The 23,432-nt window shown below is 32.2% G+C and overlaps 1 protein-coding gene across 2 annotated transcripts; it reads left to right on the top strand.

Annotated features, from left to right (window-relative positions):
* The first annotated feature begins 1,974 nt into the window (after positions 1 to 1,974).
* On the top strand, positions 1,975 to 22,527 carry LOC139501625 (uncharacterized). 2 transcript variants are annotated; one of them, XM_071290753.1, is made up of 7 exons: positions 1,975 to 2,539; positions 4,480 to 5,046; positions 7,937 to 8,035; positions 8,809 to 9,096; positions 11,410 to 11,601; positions 16,238 to 16,270; positions 19,727 to 22,527. In XM_071290753.1, exons 1-7 carry the CDS (start codon positions 2,005 to 2,007, stop codon positions 20,557 to 20,559), a joined length of 2,547 nt encoding a protein of 848 aa, XP_071146854.1. In that variant the 5' UTR covers positions 1,975 to 2,004; the 3' UTR covers positions 20,560 to 22,527. The 2 variants fall into 2 exon arrangements, with proteins under 2 accessions (XP_071146854.1, XP_071146855.1); XM_071290754.1 differs by lacking the exon at positions 16,238 to 16,270.
* The last annotated feature ends 905 nt before the right edge of the window (positions 22,528 to 23,432 follow it).

Below are 23,432 nucleotides of genomic sequence, written 5' to 3'. Positions count from 1 at the left end.
TTTATATATCATCTCAATCCTTCACATAAAATAAAAATAAATGGCTACCTAATTTTCGTCAGAATCATATCTATTTTTAGTAACAGCCTCATTTGCATAATTATGTAAATTCATTCGAAAACCAAGGAAAAATCCAACTTTTAATGCCTTTTAAGAACTACCCATAAGCATATTAAATGGGGGAGTTGAGTTTTTAGAGTAATGTCAGCTGGAACCCATTCATTTTACTATGTTCTGGTCAATACAAATGAAAATTTAAACTATTTGGCACATTGCCAGGAGCACGGACGCAAAGGCTAGATTTTTCATACATGAATTTACATGACTTTTACTTGCTTCTAACTTGCAAGACCCATTCCATATATGTTTGCAACTTATATTAGTTTTAATTATGGTGTATTTTTTTATAATAAATTAAAATATTAAGCTTGGCAAATGACTATTACATGTTAATTTTTGCCTTGGAAGAATGGTGATTTTAGTCCCAAATTGGCACATTTTGATTTTGATTTTAATTTAATTCTAAATACAATTGTAATAAAATAGCTAATAAAATCATTTAAAAAAGTAAAATAAATGTGTCTAAAAATTTAAATAAGACGTTTTTGTACTGCAAGTGCAAAAATCAATAAATTGGCTGAAACCAGGGAGTACATCTTTTATGCTCTTCCATTGACTTATCTCCCTTGGGCAACATGTCAGCTCCAAGTGATGGACTTGGCAGACAAAGTTTACAGCGAAGTTTGCAACTTTAATAATCTAGGAGGACTATTTGGGCTATCCCAGCATTATGCATCTATATATTACAAACTATTTAAGATATCTGAATGCACTAAAGAACAAAAGAATAATTACTGCCAATGCAAGAATCTGCCAATCATGACAATAATTTACCAGACAATAATCATAACTTAGTGAATAAACATGATGCAAACTATGGTGTAGAATTTCCAACAGGACTCCTTGTTTTATATAAGACGAGGAGTGGTTTATTTTCCTATGGTTGTTATATCATCTCGTCTTAGACATGTTAGAATATGCTTGAAGTACAGGGACTTTTATGGAATTCATTGACATTATAGTCAAGCAAGATGTCAACATCCCGTCCAACTGTCTTCCAGCAAAGCCAATTTGAAAGCTGACCAAGGATCTTCATCATTTCCTGACGGTTTTGCATGGTTTTCTGGCAGATTGGCTCTTAATGTGTTTCCCTCGGTTTTAGTTTGTAATCCGGATTTGGTTTCTCTCAATCGATTAATGACCTTTGATCACCGGTATACTACTGTTGTCTTTATTCAGAACTTACTGGACATCAACAAAATTAATTGTTAGTACTTTGAAATTGATGGGAAGTTTTAACAATTAATACATGCGTTCTCAATAGTATAATGATTCCTTTTTATATGTAGTGTATTCCATCAAAAAATTGATCTCGTCTTCAACCTGGGTATTTTTACACTGTCCATAAAATGTTTACCTGATCAACTACTTTTTGATTCGACCTTTCTCAATTGCTAACTAATGAGCGTTTATTCTAACTTGAATTAAGCTTTTTCGATACTGAAACTTATAAACGTATAAACTTGACATCAATACGATTTCCTTTTGAAAATGTTTTTTAAATCTATATATATATCATATTTCATAAATGTATTTTTAAAAACGAAATATGTATCAAACCATTATGTTTGTAAACTATTTGATGCCTTGATATTCAGAAAAAAAGGCAGCATATCCTTAATATTACAATGCAAGCAATAGTTACTCAATATATGTAGTTTAAAGTCGATTTTATGATCCACAAAAGGATCCTTCTTGTTCTTTTTGAATTCTTTGAAACGTTTTACAAATGAACAAAATATTTCTTTATAATTATTTGTATCGTCTTAACCTCTCAAATGGACTTTCAAGTTCCGCATACATTTTTCTATTGTAAAGTACATGATTTGATATTTTTCATACTTCTAGCATATAATTGGAACACAGCAACTATCAGCTGTTAATATGTCTGCTGCATCAAAGGAGAGACTAGCAAGACTAGGCAATATTGTCAAGAAACTATACCCAAAAGTCATGCAACTAATATTAAAAGAATGTGTTAGTCCAAGAGGTTTACAAGGGAAATATCAACAGAAACACATAACTATTGATTTTACTGAGAATGAAATATCCTTAATGGAAAAACTTCCAAATATAGATGACTTCACCATCGAACTATGCTATAAAATATTGCGGTACGAAAATGTATTCCGCGAACCGTCCTGTAAGTGGGGGAATGTTCCACACGAATCAGAAGTTGAAATCGCTGACGATGTTCAGAGAATACTTAATGCAACTAATGACGTTATCAGTAGAAATTCTGATGAAATATCAGAGCTATATTACGAAGAGTTTCATCAAAGAACACGAGATGTACTAAAGAGAGTGGACAAGTATCTGTGTCAAGATACTTCTATACAATTGTACCAAACAATTCAGAGCTCTAATATTGATATTACTGATATGCTTCAACAACTGGCACTTATGCAGCCAGTCAATGGTATGGTTGATAATAATAATATATTTGCAAAATACACGCATATGGGTCAAACAAACACAAATACAAACATATTACATACCGAAAGTTAAGAACTACAAATGTAATCATAAAAAAAAAATAGTTATAAATTGTCATATAACCTTTGATGGACATGGACCTCATTTTCGCAATTCTAGAGATTGCTTTATAAGGCACCAACTTATGTCAAAAGCACACATTCTGGATTCAAAAGTAGTTTTAGCTTTAAAAGTGGTTGATAATATACAAAATCAGGGTTAATATTATAAATCTTTAAAAATAAGCAATCTCTTAAAGTTGAGTTCAGTTTGCAATATATAAAAAAATAAGATTCATCATCAATTTTATTACAAAGTTTACATAGTAGAATTAGTCTCGAACGTTTTTACTAAATTATATTATAAATCTGATAACGTTTCAAAACTCGTGAAATTCATGAAAGTCAGAACCTAATTACCACGATTAAGAATTTTAACACTGTCTAACCTATTATCTCTGTTTGTTTTGTTCACATATTGTTGTCAATAATTGGTATGGTATTAAATACGACTGTCAAACAAATAAGATGTTTACCTAGCTATAAAACCAGTTTTCAACCACCCATTTTATACATAAGAAAATACCTGCACAAAGTCAGGAATATGACAGTTGTTATCCATTCGATTGATGTTTGAACTTTTGATTTTGCCATTTAATAAGAGACTTTCAGTTTTGAATTTTCGAAGAGTGGTATTTTTGTTATTTTATTTATTTACACATACCTTAGATATTGACGATGTTTGACAAAAACTACGTTTTATGTGTTTTTATAGAAAGTTAACGTGATAGTTATTCTTCAAAATCTTATATCGGTATGTTATATTTTGGTTTCTTCAATTTGATCATAATTTGAGTCATTATTCGTCACGTATTGAATGTTTTATCTTTGACATGATTTGCATGAAACCCTTTTTTCAATTACTGCGGGAGTACTTTTATTCTTGGGGAACCAATTTTCGTGGTTTTCGTGGACGACTTTATCCACGAATTTAAGTGTCCAACGAAATAAAACAACCGTTGTCAACATCAAGACATGGAAAGATCCCTATATAGAATCGTCGACTGAAATGATCTAAGGAATATCTTGAATATCACCAAATCTGAGAATACTTCAATAATAGTCACAGGGCAAACGCACCAATAACTGCAACTGCAGGCAGGATCATACCCATTTAATCTCAAAACCCTTAACTGTACTACTTTTGATCTTTTAATTCTAAAAACAAACATTTTTATTGATGTAAGTCAGATTTACGGTTCTGATCTATATGCTATGTTGAAGTGTTCATATTATATCCCTTTTATTCAGATATTGCTTTTGATAAGAATTAATTTACTATTCAAGATACGTTTATAAATAGCCGGTGACATGTTTGTTGCTTAATTAACGCCTTTCATGGTCTTTAATATGTTGATCACTCGATCATGTTAATTAGTGTGATCACTACGATTTGCACGGGTCAGTGTTGACTTTACAATTTTATTCACTCAAGGTAAAAAAAAATCTAAAGGCTTAAATTTGTTATTTTCATTTTTTTTTAAACTGAAATCCATGAACATGTAAATGTTGCACAAACCGCGAAAATCAGTACCCACGAATTAAAGTACTTTCACAGTAATCTTACATGAATAAAATGTCAGGATTCAAATAATAAATACGTCTTTTTGGCTTTTCTGATTTCCATCTTATAATGACATTCAAGAAATGATGGGTATTGAGATTAGTACCAAAAGTTTTTTTAGCATCCTGTCGTAGAGCCACACATATCCAAGACAATGAATCCTAAATTGGCCGTAAAGGCAATTTTATGTAAGACATTGTTAAAGGCTACACAAAAATTATGTAATAAAATAATGATATCATTTTTTTTAAATTCTTGTAGTCATCCAAATAGTTGATGAGGAAAGTGAAAATATAGAACGTTATTCCAGAGTTTCACGCGTTATCACTGACACTTTTCCAAATATCCTCAGAGATATCATCCGTTCAAATATGTCTGCAAGTAATTTGTACCAATTGTGCTTGCCGCACCTAAATGGATTCTCCTCTGATCAGCAACTTACCCTAAATGATGCAAACTCGTCCAATTCATATGATTCAATGGACATTACATTGATCTATAAGTTGTTAAGACAGTTTTTGCTGATAAATCCTCCCACAAAACGATGGGGAAGTAACCCAGACAAAGCAGATATAAAACTTGCAGATGATGTAGAACGTATTCGTCGTTACAGAAACCATTTGGCTCACCGATGCAACACAAACATTGGAAAAGATGAATTTGACGATTACTTCGACAATTTCCGTGATATTGGTTATAGAATGGATCTGAATTTCTTCCAGAAGACAAATTATAAACAATTGATTATTAGTCATAAGACATGCAGTATGGATATGCAGATGCAGATTAAATACAAGAACGCTTTAAAACAGCTAGAATACATCAAATGTAAGACATATATCTACAGGATGTTTAAAACTTATCGGTTTTATAACAGTAACTAATAATTGTTTATACTTTCTGATATAACAAAGATGTGGTACGATTGCCAATGAGACAACTCTTATGACAGTATATATATATAATCACAAGATATGGTGTGATTGCCACGGGGGTACAGTTTTTTCATGATTTAATTACATGTCCTTGTGAGATCCTTTGTTATTCTGTATTTATTCGACTGATATTTGCATGTTCATAATACATTACTCATGTTCTGCTCATATATATTTCTGAAATGACGTGTATCACTCTTATTTAAAGAGAGACGAAAAACATCAAAAAAATATATAGACTCACAAGTCAATAACAAACGGACTCGAAAAACCCGAAAAACGACGAAAAGACAAATAATAAAAAACACAATATATACAATTATAACTTTTGACGGACTGTATATAAAATTAGAAAATGAGCATCACCAACTCCACAAAAAACAGAGGGTGATGTCATGTGCTCCGGTAGGGTAAGCAGATCCTGCTCCACAGCTAACATTCGTTGTGTTGCTCGTGTAAGAATAAATCCAGTGAAAGAGGGACGAAAGATACCAAAGGGACAGTAAACTCATAAATCTAAAACAAACTGACAACGCCATGGCTAAAAAGACAAACAGAAAAACAATAGTACACATGACACAACATAGAAAACTAAAGAATAAACAACACGAACCCCACCAAGAAGGGGTGATCTCAGGTGCTCCGGAAGGGTAAGCAGATCCTGCTCCACATGTGGCACCCGTCGTGTTGCTTATGTGATTACAAATCCGGTAAATAGTCTAATTCAGTAGGTTACATTCATGAAAGGGAAGTTACGACGTAAGGAACATATCCGATATCATTTGTGAAACGGTTATTCCATAACGGTCAACCAACTCGTGATGGCGTCCGTAAAATTTACGAAGGGATGATTTCAACTTCACCATTTGGAACTCTTGGTTTAATAGCTTCCTTGTGAGCAGTAACCCTCTTTCAAGAAAATCATGATAGGAAATGCAAGCACGGGAATATCGTGTCAATTGGGAGATATATACCCCGTATGCAGGTGCTGCTGGAATGTTGCTACTTAAAAATGGAAAGTTCACAATTGGAAAGCTGAAATCATCTCTTTTGTCGTAAAGGTTTGTTTTCAACCGACCCTCATTGTCAATTTCTAGATGTAAGTCAAGATATGAAGCCGACTTAACTGTATCTGTAGTATCCTTTATCTCCAATTCGATGGGATAGATGCGTTCCACATAGTCACCAAATTTTGAATTGTTTAGTGAAAGAACGTCTTCTATATAGCGGAAAGTAGAGTTAAAGGATATTGCTAACTTCTTATCTTTCTTCCTAAGAAGTTCCTGCATGAAGTCAGCCTCATAATAATAAAGAAACAAGTCGGCAATTAGAGGGGCACAGTTTGTTCCCATTGGGATGCCGACAGTGAAAAGTATACATCGTTTGGTCAAATAAGAAAAAAAAGGACGAGACTGTTGTTGCGACAATTGGAACATATCAGACGTCATCTGTGAAATAGATTGTTCATAACGCCTAACCTTCAGTTAATTTTACTTAATAATTTTTAAATTTTTGATCAATTGAGGTTGATAAGAATACAGTAAATGAATGAGAACAACTGAAATCGTTGACAACTTAGGGGAAGGCAGAAAATTATAACTTTGTCGATACATTCCGTTTTGATTCTTTCGGAGAATATGCTTCACATCTAATAGTTTTTGTTACTTGCCTTTGTTTATGTCGTTTTGAATAATTTATATCGTTTAAACACTGAAATAGAACTGTTTCCAATGTCTGGCAGTCATGCTGTGTGGTAGACTTATTATTGATATTAAGTGTTAATGGATAATAGAAAGCACTTCACAATTACCATGGTAAAGAATATAAAAACTTATCACATAGATTTTAAATTTAAAAAAGATCTATTACTTGTATTTTAAAACGGCATTATAAAGGTCAACGTTGTAAAATGGATTAAGTGTATACCTAGTAGAAATTTCGTTTCTTTATATTTTCAATCACAATACAACAGATGCATGCTCATTCACGGAGTTCTTGTACACAATGAATGTTACAATACATTAAGGAACATTTGAACTGATATATTTATTTTCACTTTTTTCGTTTAGATTTTCGATGTTCAGTTATGTTTTCTAATATAACTGATATAATACGTCGGTATATTGTTATATATTTAACTGGAAACCACGTTTGTGTCCTATTGAATCTGTTTATTCGTTTTTTTTTCTCAAACAGTATTTTTTTTCACATTCATGCTTTATTGTTGTTGTTTTTTCGTTTCTTTCATGAGCAATGATATTTCATCTAAACATCAGTGTTTTTTAAATCACATTTCCATCTTCCGGTATTTTGTGATGGTTGATCAAATTATATTTTTACTCCGATATTTCGTCCGTTCCATTTACAATTGCTTTCGATATGTCTATCAATGTGCACTTTCATCCTTTCAAACATTGCTTATGTATTGTTAAAAAATAATAAAAAATGAATATTGATCGTTTCATAAACGCTGTGATTCATTCCATGCAAACAGCGCCTTTTGATTTACATCGCTGTGAGTAGTCGTTATTTTGATATGTTATTTCTTTTTCTAATTATCATGTGTAGATGATTTATAAATTTCTTGACTATAACATCAGACGTATAACGTTATTTTTAATTACATACGCATTTTAAGCTCTGTATGTATAATATATCAAATGGAAAAAGTTCTTTAGAAACACATTTTTTTTTTAGTGTTTGTCATTTAATTTCATTTTTATAATGCGCATTATTTTAGTTTTTAAATCAATTAATTCTGTAATATTTTTTTAATTTTACAGTACAATTTGAAGAAAGGCCTTTAAAGTTTTTCTGGGGAGAAAGTTTTGATAACAGTTTGAGGAATTTGAGAACTGTATTGAAAGACGAAAAATCAGAAGGTAATTTGTTTGAATGTTTATAATATTTGGTTTCAATTTAAAGCGAAAAAGAATACAACTGATTTATAAACGAATATACTATAATAATAAATAAATGTATAATCAGCCATTATTTCAAAAGATGATTGATTGATTGAATTTAGCTTTTAGTGGCAAAATATTTCCTGAATATTCAGGACGTGAACGAATCCACAAAACACTAGGTTGGTCCTGTAAAACATGCCGTCCGGGATGAAGGTCGTGCGAATTTGGACTGCCACTGGAAAGGGGTGTATTTGATAGTGACAGAAATGTTTGTCTAGCAACAGGTCACCAACAGACCCGTAAAATAGTTCTTGTAAGGATTCTGAACGTAGCGCGGCACGTTCTCTTCACGATGCATTGCATCTAATGTTCCCATTCTGAAACGACAATGGCTTCTATATCAATGTCTGTAGACTGAACACTCATAATTTTAGATTTCCGTGGTTATATGCATTCCAAATCTTACCTCAAAATTAAACCGAAAAAATAATGGGTGCCTTTCTTTAATAAATGGGTAGATTTCAATAATTGTCCTGCAAGTTCATATTCTCATATACTTTAGCCAATGACTTTTTTAATAGTGATGAACATTTTTGAAAAATTAGACATGTAGAACAACACACTTGACTTTCTTCGTGTGTACAATGTAGTGATTATATCTTAACACTTATACGAAAGTTGTTAAGGACATCGTTTTGTGGTATGTTGTATAGGCAAAGGAATATAATGAACAACTTTATGATATTTAGAAGGAAGACAAAAAGTCCGTGTACAGATCATCTTCCAGAACGAGAATGTCGAGGCAAACATTGATATTCTTAATTCCCTCAAAGACGAGATAAACAGAGACTTGAGTGGAATTGAATTCATTGAAGCCACTAAAGGGAGTATAATTCTTCATATAGATGTTTTGCCACAAACATTGGAAACAGATGAAATACTACAATCCACCCTGACTCTATTCCTTAGAAAAATTTTGGAACGAATAACGACCTCCAATACTGACAGTATTGATGTGATTGTTTTACCTGTAGAAGGTTTGTACTTAATTTCCATAAGAAATCGGAACCGAAATGTTAAATAACTATGTGTTTGTATAAGCAAAATTAGAAATTTAACTTGTCGAGGTAAATTATAGATTAGTTGCAGCTTATTGTACATCCAATGGCAAATATTTCACACATCTTAAATACGATAACAAATTAACAATATTAGCACAAAAAGAAGGTTAATGCAAATAAATGTACCATTCCAAATGTAGGTATGACGGATAGGGAAGAAAAGCCATAGACTGACTCGTCATATAATTGCTGACACAAATATTTAACGTGCTGAGAGCTTTCCACACCTTTATCCGAGGCATTGTATTCATTGCCAACATATCAACCGGAGGCGGCAGCAAATTTAAGCCTCCCACACCTCCAAATGGACGCCCCACTTTAGCAAGGTTTTTCTTCCAAAACGGAAGGCGACCAGGAATGAAACTGTGTGTATATCCAAGTCCACTCTAACGGTTTCGAAGACATTTATAATTTACCCCTACAGGTCATTCTTACAAATCAAAATTGAAATTTAGAAAATTGAAAAGGTATATGAATACATATGCTACATTTATCTTTAAATACCAGAATTGTGCTCAGGAATTGTCCTACCTCCATGACAAATATGTTGTTGATGTTTTTTGGGGGATTTTTTTGTGTGCGGCTCGTTTCTGTGTGTATGTAAATCACATTAATTTTCTTAATAAAGGAATTAGATATTGACAACTCACTTGAAAACTCAAACATATTCCCCACGATACTAACTTCAGAGGAAATCATGAATAATCATAGGTCTGTTCTATGTTTTCTTTGGATGGCGTGAATCAGGTATGGATATAAAAAAATCCAGAGATATGTTTGAGTACCTACAATTTTAGTTTCTTTCCTCTTTCAATAATATTAACACATTTTACTTCTGTACCTTTTACATAAGTATTCCGAATTTCAAATTAAAAGATAACTTGAAAACATTTGTCTTGCTATGTTTGATGAAAAGACTCTAGTTTTAGGAAGGGATAAATCGTAATTTGTAAGAATCACTCTGATCACTCGCTTGTAAGGGAAAACAAATTGCCGATTTGCTCCTTTATTCACGAGACTGATTTCAAACAGGAGCTTCATAGGAAGAACGAAAAGAAGCAAGCATTATCCTTTAATTTCACTTTCGGCTATAAAGAAATAACCTCTCACTGAATATTTCAAAGTTTGGTGACTATGATACACATCTTTTTCAATTTCTATCTATTATAGTTTTATAGTAAAAAAAAAAAGACATTTAAATGTTTGAAAGTTCGTAGCCAGTTAGTTTCGAGTATAAGATTGATGTAAGTTTCACACTACAGACATTAAGGAAACAATGCAAACAAAATCAATTGTAATTTTCTAAACCAATTCCATACTTGAACAGAAATTAGTAGATATATCTTTTAAAATTTACAGACAGAAAGTGAACAAGGTGGCAATTGGAGAAAAGTATGCGATAATACTGAAAACCGTTAATTCTATACAAAAGACGCAAGATTGACGTCAAATTAACGGTGTCAACACACTATAAACTTCAAAATAAGATGTGGTATGTTTGCCAATGAGAGTGCTCAGACAACTCTACACACACGACAAAATGACACAAACATTAACAACTTTGATATATGTCACCGTCCGGCTTTCAACAATGAGTAAAACCCATACCGAATAGTCAGCTATAAGAGGCCACAACATGAATAAGGTAAAACAATTCAAAGGAGAAAAATAACGGCCAAACAAAAAAAATAAATATGATGTACAGCAACAAACGCCATTCACTGAATTGCAGGCCCCTCACATACAGAATGTCGCAGGGTTAGACCAGTTTGAAGGTGCACCAAAACTTCCCCTTACATGGGACAGTGATGTAACATTACCAAATCTGACAAAAACTATAAAATCAGTTGAAAAGGGCTTTATTGGTCAAATCGATCAAAAACAGAGAGTGGACGCGTGGCATAGTACTTATACATCCACACAGCAAAATACATTAAGTACAGATCTGAGAGTGCTCGCAGTAACTGACAGCTAGTTCAAAGTCAATAGTTACTGATAAAAAATCATGCATCTAAGACTAAAATATCAATCAGTACGCATCCAACATCCAATGGATTTAGCGCAAAGAGGTCATTAACAGTCAGAGAACATGACCTGGTGCCATTCCAAGATACAGGTTTTATTCTAATTTACTGATAACACAATCAATATTAATACCAATAAAACAATATTCAAAGATATAATATTATTAAACTAGTAGTGATTTTATTCTTTACCTTAACCTTACAGAGTTAACACCATGGTGTGCACCAAAAAACATTGGAGAAACTGTTTACTTAGAATTTGATATTGAAGCCGAGTTATTAGAATCCGACGACAAAATGGAGGAACAATTAAGAAAAATATCGGACATCTTCAAAAATTCAAACGGGAGCGGAACAAACAATGATATTACTGCAACACTCCTACCTATTTGTCTTGGTAACTAACTTATCTCTATACATTTTATTATTCGTAAAAATGCAATGTTCTTGTTAATATAAATAACAGATATTACTATTGTGTTGATAAAGTATTAAATGTGTGTTTTCATATTAGTCCAATATTCTTTCCGCAAACCAAAACAGCTAATATCACCAGACTGTACGAGGGCAAACTACAGATCAATATTATAGTATTAATGAATGGACTTTTTCATATTGGCCCTGTTACATGACCGAGGTATTAATAATGGCCAATGATGGTTGTAACGGCCCCATTTCAACTGTTTGAGGTCTTTATTAATACAAACGGCATGTAACAGGGCCAATATGAACAATACTTGTATTAACCAACTGAACTAAGGAAACTTCATTCAAGAAAAGGATTTGAGTCTCGGATCTATATACCGCTAACCACGAATCTATAACAGGAACAATACAGATAAGGCCAGTTCATAACATTTTTATTTAATGGTTTTAATTCTACGATTAAACAAAGAATAAGAATCTTACCGTCAATAAGATACAGTAATTCATAACTAAACCTGTCTTTTCGCATCCACGATGGCTCGGTACTTATACATCCAATCAATGTGTTTGTATTATCTTTCATTTATGCTGGTGTGTTTTGTATATGCGATTTTTTGTGTTTCGTTGTTCTTATAACGTGACTCTGTAATTTAAAAGATCCTGTCAGCATGTTATTGTTCTATAATATGTCAGGTTCTATTTCTATTAGAAATTAGAAAAAAACGTGGAACCACAAACGTCAAAATTATTAAATCACGTAGTGAAATGAGCCATTTGTGGATTCTTATAAATTATATAGAAGTTTTGGACTATTTTAAATATCGGTCTATTTCTGTAATTAATTCTGACATACTTTTGATTTTTAACCCTGTATGCTAACATTGACCAAGTGAAATTTAAAAATTGTTTGTATAAAAATTGAACGACACAAATATGTGATGTATACATTTTCTGGTATCAGACACGCAAAATTGTGTCTTTTGTTAATTGTTGAAGGCCTTACGGTAACATATTGTTGTTAACTTCTATGACATGAGGTCTTAAGTGGAGATTCATCTCTATGACAAGCTTACCACATCTATATATTATTACCTTTACACGATAAATCGTATTCATGCATTCCAGTCCTTTGTCAAATGGCAACATCAAAGCTCTAGCACATCAAACAAATGGAAAACCAGTCATATTCCTTATTTGACAAAGGCATTTCCTTATGTAGAAAATGATGGATTATAAACCTGGATTTATAGGTAGATAAACCTCTCACTTGTATGACAGTCACATATAATTCCATTATATTGACAGCAACGTGTGTCCAAAACAAACTTGTTTTTCGTTAATTTTTTTAGATAAATGAGGCAGCTAGTTTTCTCGTTTGAATTGTTTTACATTGTCTTATCGGGGCCTTTTATAGCTGACTATGCGGTATGAACTCTGCTCATTGTTAAAGACCGTACGGTGACCTATAGTTGTTAATGTCTGTGTCATGTTGGTCTCTTGTGGACAGTTGTCTAATTGGCAATCATACCACATCTTTTTTTTATATAGACATGATACTAACAAGTGCCAAATAAAAAGGGTTACAGCAGTCACAATTGTGTAAAAATCTTAATCACTAAAAACAAAATAAGTCAAAAAGGAAATAACAAAATGACTTAAAACAAATCACATAAGCAAACATTAAAGACAATATTACAAATAACGACCATAACACAATAAAGCAATGGCGGAATGTATAAGTACTGAGCCAAGCCAAAAGGATTTTACTATATTAGACTAAACTGTGAAGTTATTAATTAAAAAAGACTGAAACACGTAACTAAGATGGAAAAAATAACGTCAGTATCTAGAATCTACATTCTAAAACCACCATGTATTATTTATGAAGTAGATACGGAATTATCATCAACAAGGTCATGGATTCTTGTAACATGTAAGATTTGTAAAGATATTTGTTTGGCCTAGAGATCAGATTTCATATGATTATATTCTGAAAGATAATCGACTGGTAAAAAAGACTAGTAGATCATAAGGATCTACAAAACTACAGCATAAGTCATCTAATTCAATCTTAATCATCCAATTATAATGTGATTTTAGTGCGTTCTCATACATTCAGCAAATCAACCGGAGACCACTTGCACCAAAGCCCCGTTTTCAATACTATTTCAGTGTTATAAATGTCACAAATTTCATCGGGAAATGTTTTTAAAATGGACAAGCAATCTTATAATTCATTAAGTCACATTCTGTTGAATATTTCAATGTTTGTTGTTAAGTTGTCAAACAAGGAATAATGATCCAGAAATAGTACAATCAACTTGTCTGCAATACTGTTACTGTTACTACTTTTTTTTCGATCTCCTGAACGAAGATTTTCAGAAGGGAAAATAATACATTTTTCAAAATTACATCAAAATTAGTTTCAGCATATTTTTAATTTCTGGAATATGTAAAATGATATATGGAGACCCTTCATACATCTGAAATAATTTATTTTATACGAAAGGACTATTGTATCATGAAAATATACATAACCTAAATAAAATGGATGTTAAGGGTAAATGCCAATGACTAGAATTTCTGTATTGGCTACCTTCTACAACATATTTTTGTGCAGCAATTTGTTGACAAAACTTCCACAGTGTTATATTTTATAGTCCTTAATGTGAGGAATTTTACGTTTTCGGAAGAAAAAAAAATGTTAAAAATGCCGATGTATACCGATGTTCGTGTAAAATGGACGACCTTATGAACCAACAAACTATTTTTATTCGAAAATTTTGTCAGTAAGCTGCTGACATTACCCTTGAAAATAACAAAAAAATGATATGTTTTATTTAATTTTTATCATTAAATACAATGTTAGCCATTTCACCTTGCTATACTAAAGAAACTATGATGCTCATTGTTTTAATGGCAACCAGACTATACAGATTATTTTTATTGATTTTTTTTAAAGTTTGATTGTTTCAACCATTTAAACTTCGAAAAAGATATATTCTGGCCAATTTTTTGTTTTTCATTTGGTCTATTTTTACAGAGAATTGATGTTATAAATAATATTCCGAAAAATTTTTCAACGAACCGTTCGGAAGGTGAAAACGTGTGATGGCAAATTAAAGTTGTCCGTTGATGTATATTTTAGATTCGTTGTTTCTCCCTTTATTAAGTCCAAAAAATGTAACTAAAATTCCAAGGAAATGACAAAATTGTAAACAGAAACAATTTGAAAAGTTTTTGCTATAAAATGCAGTTGTTCAGCGGTATGAAGTAAACATGGGACGGATAAACAATTGGTATCAAACATACCATACCAATAACGTGATTTTCGTCAAGTACTTGTCGACTGCATTTGTAAAAAATTGTATTGTACAGTTGCATTTCTCTTGTGAAAGAACATTTGTTTGAGTTACCAATGTATTCAGAGTAACTTGTGTTGAAACCATTATATTTATTTTACATTTAATATTAATCCTTACCGTATATCAAGTTACAAATGTATGTAATCTATATTTCTTACTAAAAATGTAGATTTCTTATTATCAGTCATTTTGGTCGGACTTGCACTGATATTTTGAGAAAAAATACTGCATGAATGTTTATGTTCATTGAGAATTATTTCAGCGTTTAAAAGATCTCTTGTCCTTCAACAATTTAATATTGATTGATTGATTCTGTTATCTTAACGTTCAGTTTTAAATAATTTGTCTTTTGTCAAGACGAGAATATATTAAAAATAAATACCATTGGAAAGTCCTGATATATGGTCAAACGTTAACTTTTGCAATATGCGTTAAGTGATAACGTAAGAGTTTAGCTACAGGAAGCGTAGCATTCCCCATCATATTCAAAGGTCTTATTCTGTTCCGATGTTGATGCGTATTATAACATCCTTCGGAGCAAACCTTACCTGCAAATACTTGGTAGGATATTTTAGTCGCGAAACCTGCAAAGGCGAAAGACCTCATGGAATGGTTTTCATTTGTGGTATACCACATTTCCACTTGTATTATTACTATAGTAATTATATAATTGTCCTTAGTTCACAAACCACAGAAAAAATATTCTTAATGATAATCAGTTCATCAGCCATGTATTGATTGATTGCTGTCTGCGTAACTACCAGTCCGAAATATCATTCCTTTTTGAGACAACGGCTAGTGGTTAATTTAGCATGCATGTTTATGACGAGAACAAATAAACAATAAATACATAAAAATTGCGTCCTGTATACTGTCGTCCAGGATAACGTTTGGGAAAGTCTGAAGGATATATTAGATAGGGACAGAAAGGTGTCAAAAAGACGTCTACATTTTGACCAGACGTGACTGCGCACTTGAACACCCAACATAAACAAAAGGGCGTCCCACTTTGGCAAGGTTTTAACTGTGGGTCGGAAGAAAGACCTCGAGTGACTAAGTTTTTAATCCCCTGTTCTTATGGAGTTATTGTCGAGCAGAAGCAAATGTCTCAAGACATTTGAAAGACGTGAAAAAAACAAGAATACAATTAAAGTTTAAGTACCGTGAATTGGTGAATAATGAAATAAAAACCCCTCTCAAACATTTGAATTTAACCGGGTTTTTTTAAATAATATATTTCAGAAAAAGAAGGAGCATATGTAAACACTTCTGAGGGTAAGTAGGATAGGCGGTATAAAAGACATGTAACATGCTAACTGTTGTCCCCTCAAAGAGAACTTCACTCTCAGCAAATGATTATTTATTAGTTAATGATTTTGATTAAGCTTCAGTTAAGTCTTACGTATTCTCAGATATGTATATTGTGTATTTAGAGTTTGTGTTGGGGTCGTTATTTTATATATTTTATTACCTTTACACGATAAATCGTATTCATGCATTCCAGTCTTTGTCAAATGGCAACATCAAAAGCTCTAACACATCAAACGAATGGAAAACCAGTCATGTTGCTTATTTCTCAAAGGCATTTTCTTATGTAGAAAATGATGGATTATAAACCTAGGTAGATAAACCTCTCACTTGTATGACAGTCACATATAATTCCATTATATTGACAGCAACGTGTGTCCAAAACAAACTTGTTTTCGTTCATTTTTTTTTTATATAAATACTAGAACACACCCGTGATATCGCGGGTCCGTGACTGAATTAAAGTATATAACTATGTGTAAGCCTTATTTAATTATTGGTATTGTCATCTGATAAACATGATACAGTCATGGCGATTAATAGATACACAGTTTTCTTTGCTTTCAAAATCTTTCTGTTTGAACCCGTCTACCTGGAACTTATCAATTATTGGTAATATTAATTATTTGGAAAACAAAAGGTCATGGAATGGAGTTTAATTCTTTTATTTGCCGTTTTTACGTCATGCCCGCTAACAAATTGAAAAAAAAAAACTGTTCCTATACACCTTATTTTAAGTTCAGATTTTTAGTATTCGTATTGTTATCTTAGAAAGTCTTACTGATTAAAATACTACAATTTGACAATGATCGAATTTAGTAGTGTCAACCCTGTGATTAAGACCCGGGTATATAGCAAAATTTATAATACACCGTTTGGTGGTGCGCCTGTCAGATGCGGAACGTACAGATAAGGTAACAGGTGAATATACTATTGGTATCGGTATCGGATTCGACCCGGAACTTGTTAATTATTGGCAATATCAATTATGTGGAAAATAAAAGGGTCTGGAGTGGTGAATTTTTTAATCTACATCATTTTCCTATATAAGTTATATATAAAGTTGATTTGTCGTTTTTACCCGATGACGGCTTACAAATTGGACCTCGTTATTTTAGTATTATAGAAGGCCGTTAGTTTTCTCGTTTGATTTTTTTTACATTGTCTTATCGGCGCCTTTTATAGCTGACTATGCCATATGGGCTCTGCTCATTGTTAAAGGCCGTACAGTGACCTATAGTTGTTAATGTCTGTATCATTTTGGTCTCTTGTGGACAGATGTCTCATTGGCAATCATACAACATCTTGTTTTTTATATAGACATGATACTAAAAAATGCCAAATAAAAAGGGTGACAGCAGTCACCATTGTGTAAAAATCTTAATCACTAAAAACAAAATAAGTCAAAAAGGAAATAACAAAATGGCTTAAAACAAATCACATAAGCAAACATTGAAGACAATATTACAAATAACGACCATAACACAATAAAGCAATGGCGGAATGTATAAGTACTGAGCCAAGCCATAAGGATTTTACTATATTAGACTAAACTGTGAAGTTATTAATTAAAAAAGACTGAAACACGTAACTAAGATGGACAAAATAACGTCAGTATCTAGAATCTACATTCTAAGACCACCATGTATTATTTATGAAGTAGATACGGAATTATCATCAACAAGGTCATGGCTTCTTGTAATATGTAAGATTTGTAAAGATATTCATTTGGCCTAGAGATCAGATTTCATATGATTATATTCTGAACGATAATCGACTGGTGAAAAAGACTAGTAGATGGTGATACAGCTAAAAAAAATGGGTGTATGGTGCTTTTAGACAAAACTCTTTCTTCGAAACAGGCAACATGCATAAGGATCTTCAAAACTACAGCATTAGTCATCTAATTCAATCTTAATCATCCAATTATAATGTGATTTTAGTGCGTTCTCATACATTCAGCAAATCAACCGGAGACCACTTGCACCAAAGCCCCGTAAGACCTAGATATTAATATCTGTACCAATGTATTCATGCTGGATTCAAGATGATTCTTTGTAAAGTTTGCTCTCTGTCAGATCTAACGTAACCGAAAGACATGTTGTGGTAAGGTGCACATAAGTGTATTTGAATTCCCCTAGTTTTCACAAAAAATACTTTTAGTCATGAAGAATAGCTAAGACAATAACACCAATCCTTTCTATATGGTAATCTCAAGGGTGATACATTGTTGAATTGTTGTTATCTTGAAACGTCCAGTGGCAAATGTCTCGTTCATTTTCAAGTTAAGAATACAATTCAAAGGTTAAGTAAGTCACTATCAAACAGAAGCCCCTCTAATTCAAGACACGTTGATTATTGTTCTATACAGTACTATTCAACTCACATATGACAGTAATGATAAAATTTAAAAAAAGATCGCAAATCCACTCTTCTATTCAATATCAATATATCTCTGGTGTGTTTTAATTCATTGTGAACATTTTTCCCAGCGTCAATACATTTTTTGTCAACGTTGGCGTCTGTTTGACTTTGCGTGATGTAATGGAAACTAAACCAAGTCTGGTCCGAATAATGATGTTTGATCCGATGCCTCGTGGACATGGTATAGAAAGATTACCACGCTCTCAATAAGTTAAATAGCCTTGTAACAACTCTTTGAGGGGCTCATTAGGAGGGGGTGGCTGTTACAGGGCAATTTGTCTCTCCCTAAGAAATAAAACCCTCATTTTCCAGTAGTATTCTAAATGTTTCCCCGACTTTTTATACCAGATTCATTGTCATTTTCGTCCTGAACATGCATGAAATATTTGTCACAGGACGTTATGCAATCAACAATTAATAAATCTTTGTAATATCTCTTGTGTGTTTCTACTTTTATTCGTTGTGCCTAAGTTTTCACTTTGTCTAGTGGTTTTTATCAGTTGGTTCTGTAAAAAAAAAGACAATAAACCCCTATGTATCCTTGCGGCAAAAAGAACAAAGGAAGTTTAAACAACATTTTCTTCTAGAACGTGACATAGATAGATAGCGCCAAACAAATTATGTATCCAACTGAATAGGTCTGTCCAGTACTTGTTTAGCACATTTGTCTTGTTTTCAGTCTCTCTCATTTTTCAATCCTTGAATTAGGGAAAGATTCGCTGTGGAAATAAATAACATTTCCTAAAACCGGATGAATGGAATATTCTTTAACACAAAATACAGGCTAATGTGCAAAGGTGAAAAAACAGCCGCCAAACAAAACAAAGCATGATTATTGTGAAGTTACCGATAAAAATGAAGTCAATCTGCTAAAAATATTCCCCTATTTTTCCCAAATTAACATTCTATACTCTACTTAACAAAGAGATTAATGTTACAACATTCAATCCATTTTTTTCAGATATTTGTTCAATGTTGTTTTGTTTTTATCCATTTCAGAAAACACAAGAAAGGCAGAAGAATCATTCACCCAAGCTCAAACACCCGTCAAATACAACCTTCCTATTTTTGTTACTTTGCGTAAACAGTTAAATATCACAAAGTCATCGAATGAAATTATGTCCATTTCTAGCTGTATCAAAACAGGCAATACATTAGTGTTTACTGACCGTCGTAATAACCGACTTATTATTTGTAATTCAGACGGTACTGATATCCATCACATTCCTCTGTCCTATGAACCATGGTTTATAACAGAGATAGATAGTAATACTGTAGCAGTATCCAGTATAGGTGACAGTACCATACTGATAATAAATATATCTACTCGTTCTATCACCAGTACAATCAAAACCAGTGGTAACTGCTGGGGAATATCATATAATGATAATAACCTGTACGTTGTTATTGATGGGAGTATAATACATGTGATGGACCTGACAGGTAAAGTAATACGTACTATACCGGCACCTACAGACTTTATCCACGACATTACAGTAAACAGAGACAGGTTGGTCTGTATAAACATAACATCAATATACTGCTGCTCGTTAGATGGAAAGTTAATGTGGAAGTTTAAAATGGATGAATTTCAAGATTTACCTCGTGTGACAACAGATAATGATAAGAATGTCTATGTGACTAATGAGAGGACACACACTGTAATAGTTGTATCTGATGATGGTGAACATCATAAAGAACTTCTTACTGAATCAAATGGATTGGATACGCCGGGAGGAATTTATTATGACAAAAAAGAAAATATTCTGCTTGTTTGTAATAAAGGTAACGGAAAAGTTTTTCTTTTTGACGTGAAAAAGAACAAAAAATAAGCATGATTAATTCTTTCAGTCTTTCGGACTCGGATCTGTTTATGCATTTAGTCATTCAAAATATCTTCTATTTATTAGTGTTTTCTTTACTACAAATCTAACTTAATTGATTGTGACGATCTGTATTCCGTATTCAGATTTAATATTTACAATTTTGTTATGTACATTGTGTGTGTGATCAACACGTAAATTTCAAGTGTGTCAACAAAATCTTTTCCTATATATATGTATATAGAAATTCAGAATGTCCTTTGATTCACATCCACTTACTGTATGATAGTTTGATAAAAATAAATTCATTTCATAATATCGGTTTTAACCATTTTTAAATTGCTGAAGAGGAAATTTTTTTATTGAAGTCATATGTATGTCCCCAATATTTTTTTAATTTAAAATAAATGTTCTATAAGGATGTTTAGGTTGTAAATGAGATCAGAACAAATTAAAAATTGTATTGTGTCGTTGGGTTGCTGTCTCATTGACTGGTTTCCGGTTTTCCTTCATTTGACGAATATATTTATGTCTTTTATCCTGGGAAGACTTATATATACATTCAATATATACTGTCCATTCTTCACACTGAATATGCATGATATATTTGCCTCTTGACAACAAACAACAGATAAAACCATTTGAAATTATATGTATATTAAACTATATGACATGTTTTAAGTGTATTCGTTTGTTCATATCCTAATAATTTTTATGATGAATGTTTTTGTTGTTAATCAAGAACAAATAACACCCTACAGACTCGTATGTTCTAATAACTGTGTGTCCTACATCGAGATAAAACTTCGTTGAAACAAATTTACGGAAAGATTCTGATTGATTTAGAAAATGTAACTTGAATATTCCTCGGCTGTTGTATTTGTTGGTCGAATATGAATTTTTCGGCATTTTTTTTTTTAAACATTGAAAATTCATTTGTCCTTTATCATGTATATTCGATATTGAACATCAAAAAACTTGCCCCGAGTAAAAAAAAAAACTTTTATCTTTTATGTCTAATTAATACTCTAATTAGAAGATATTATCCATGAATATGTTAGGCACTTTCTTTTAATAAACGATTTTATTTTTACTAAATCAAATGGATTGAACAGGCTTTTTGGTATTTATTTTAACACACACACACACTCACAACTTCTATTTGTATGTAATATAAATAACGGAAGTTTTTTTTTTACGTTAGATAAAACGGACATACATGAACATTACAGCTGATTGCATTGAGTGTGTAGGTAAAGGTAATATCTTTGGTTAGCTTGCTTGCCATTATTATGTTAGATAAACTACCCTCCTTTAAAAATATACTAGACCGACAAATAACCAATCTATGTGTCTGTAAGACTAGATTTTTTTTCGAAAGGAGGGAAGTAAAACAAAAGAACCAAAGATATATTACCTTTACCTACATACTCAATGCAATCGGTTGTAATTACTTTATTCGATTCACATTTGTTTTAACATAGATCTACATAGAGTCATTCGAAATGAATTTATGGGTGTGTGTTATCACCCGAATACAAATTCAACTTAATCAATTATGATTTATATAACAGAACTACTTTAATACTTTCTTGAAGGTTCTATATACAAAATATGTTTTAACTAAATGCATTTCGTTTTTGATGTATGAATTAAATGATTGTCACTTGAAGCAATTTGTGGGAAATTTTACATACGCAACGGACATGATTGTTGTTCTTTGTCCATTTCCCTTTGCTGTTTCAGAGCATCCCTTACGAACCCACAACTATTGTTTTATGTACATATTATTAATTTAAACTTTTTGAAGTGCCGTGTATGGTGTTTTTTTTGTGTACATGTAATACAATATGTAATCTTTGCATTTTATTCCGCTGCCCGGGTTTTGATTTTTGCAATGAAGATTGTCATTTAAGTTTAGCCATATGTATGTCCTTCATCCTAATCTGTCTCGAAATAAAAACGATAAAATTTAAATGTGTCATTATTACTCCTCTGTTCATAGCTCCCTACCTCCTGTTAATTCTGATAGACATAAATGTATGCTGTACATTATTTTTCCCCGTCTGGTCCTATATTTGCCACTGGACGTTCTGGAATTAACCTTGTATATTTCACGTCCTTCTAAAACGAAGATCAAAGAAAGCCTAAATGGTATACGTCAATGTTACCGTATGCAAACTTAAAATTATCAAATTATGTAAAATAAACGTCAATGATGCAGTATCTCAAGGTCACAAAACATAAAACCTGATGTGACATATGTAGATGAGACAGTAACCAAACGACACAAATAAACAAAACAGGTATGTCATATACACCTAGTATACAGTTCTCAAACAGATAAAAAAATGTCGAATATACGTTGAGATTATTGCCTTATGACGCAGATAATAAAAAGATGTGGAATATACGTCCATGAGATTACCTTAACGACGCAGATAATAAAAAGATGTGGAATATACGTCAATGAGACTTTACCCTTACGATGCAGATAATGAAAAGATGTGGAATATACGTCAATGAGACCATACCTTGACGACGCAGATAATAAAAAGATGTGGAATATACGTCAATGAGACTTCACCCTTTCCACGCAGATAATAAAAAGATGTGGAATATACGTCAATGAGACTATACCTTTACGGCGCAGATAATAAAAAGATGTGGAATATATGTCAATGAGATTACCTATACGACGCAGATAATCAAAAGATTTGGAATATACGTCAATGAGACTTTACCCTTACGATGCAGATAATAAAAAGATGTGGAATATACGTCAATGAGATTTTACCCTTACGACGCAGATAATCAAAAGATGTGGAATATATGTCAATGAGATTACCTTTACGACGCAGATAATCAAAAGATTTGGAATA

The sequence above is a fragment of the Mytilus edulis genome, chromosome 13, assembly GCF_963676685.1.
Source record: "Mytilus edulis chromosome 13, xbMytEdul2.2, whole genome shotgun sequence".
Lineage (NCBI taxonomy): Eukaryota > Metazoa > Mollusca > Bivalvia > Mytilida > Mytilidae > Mytilus > Mytilus edulis.
Note: the sequence above shows the minus strand (reverse complement) of the source record. Positions and strands in the feature narration are given on the sequence as shown.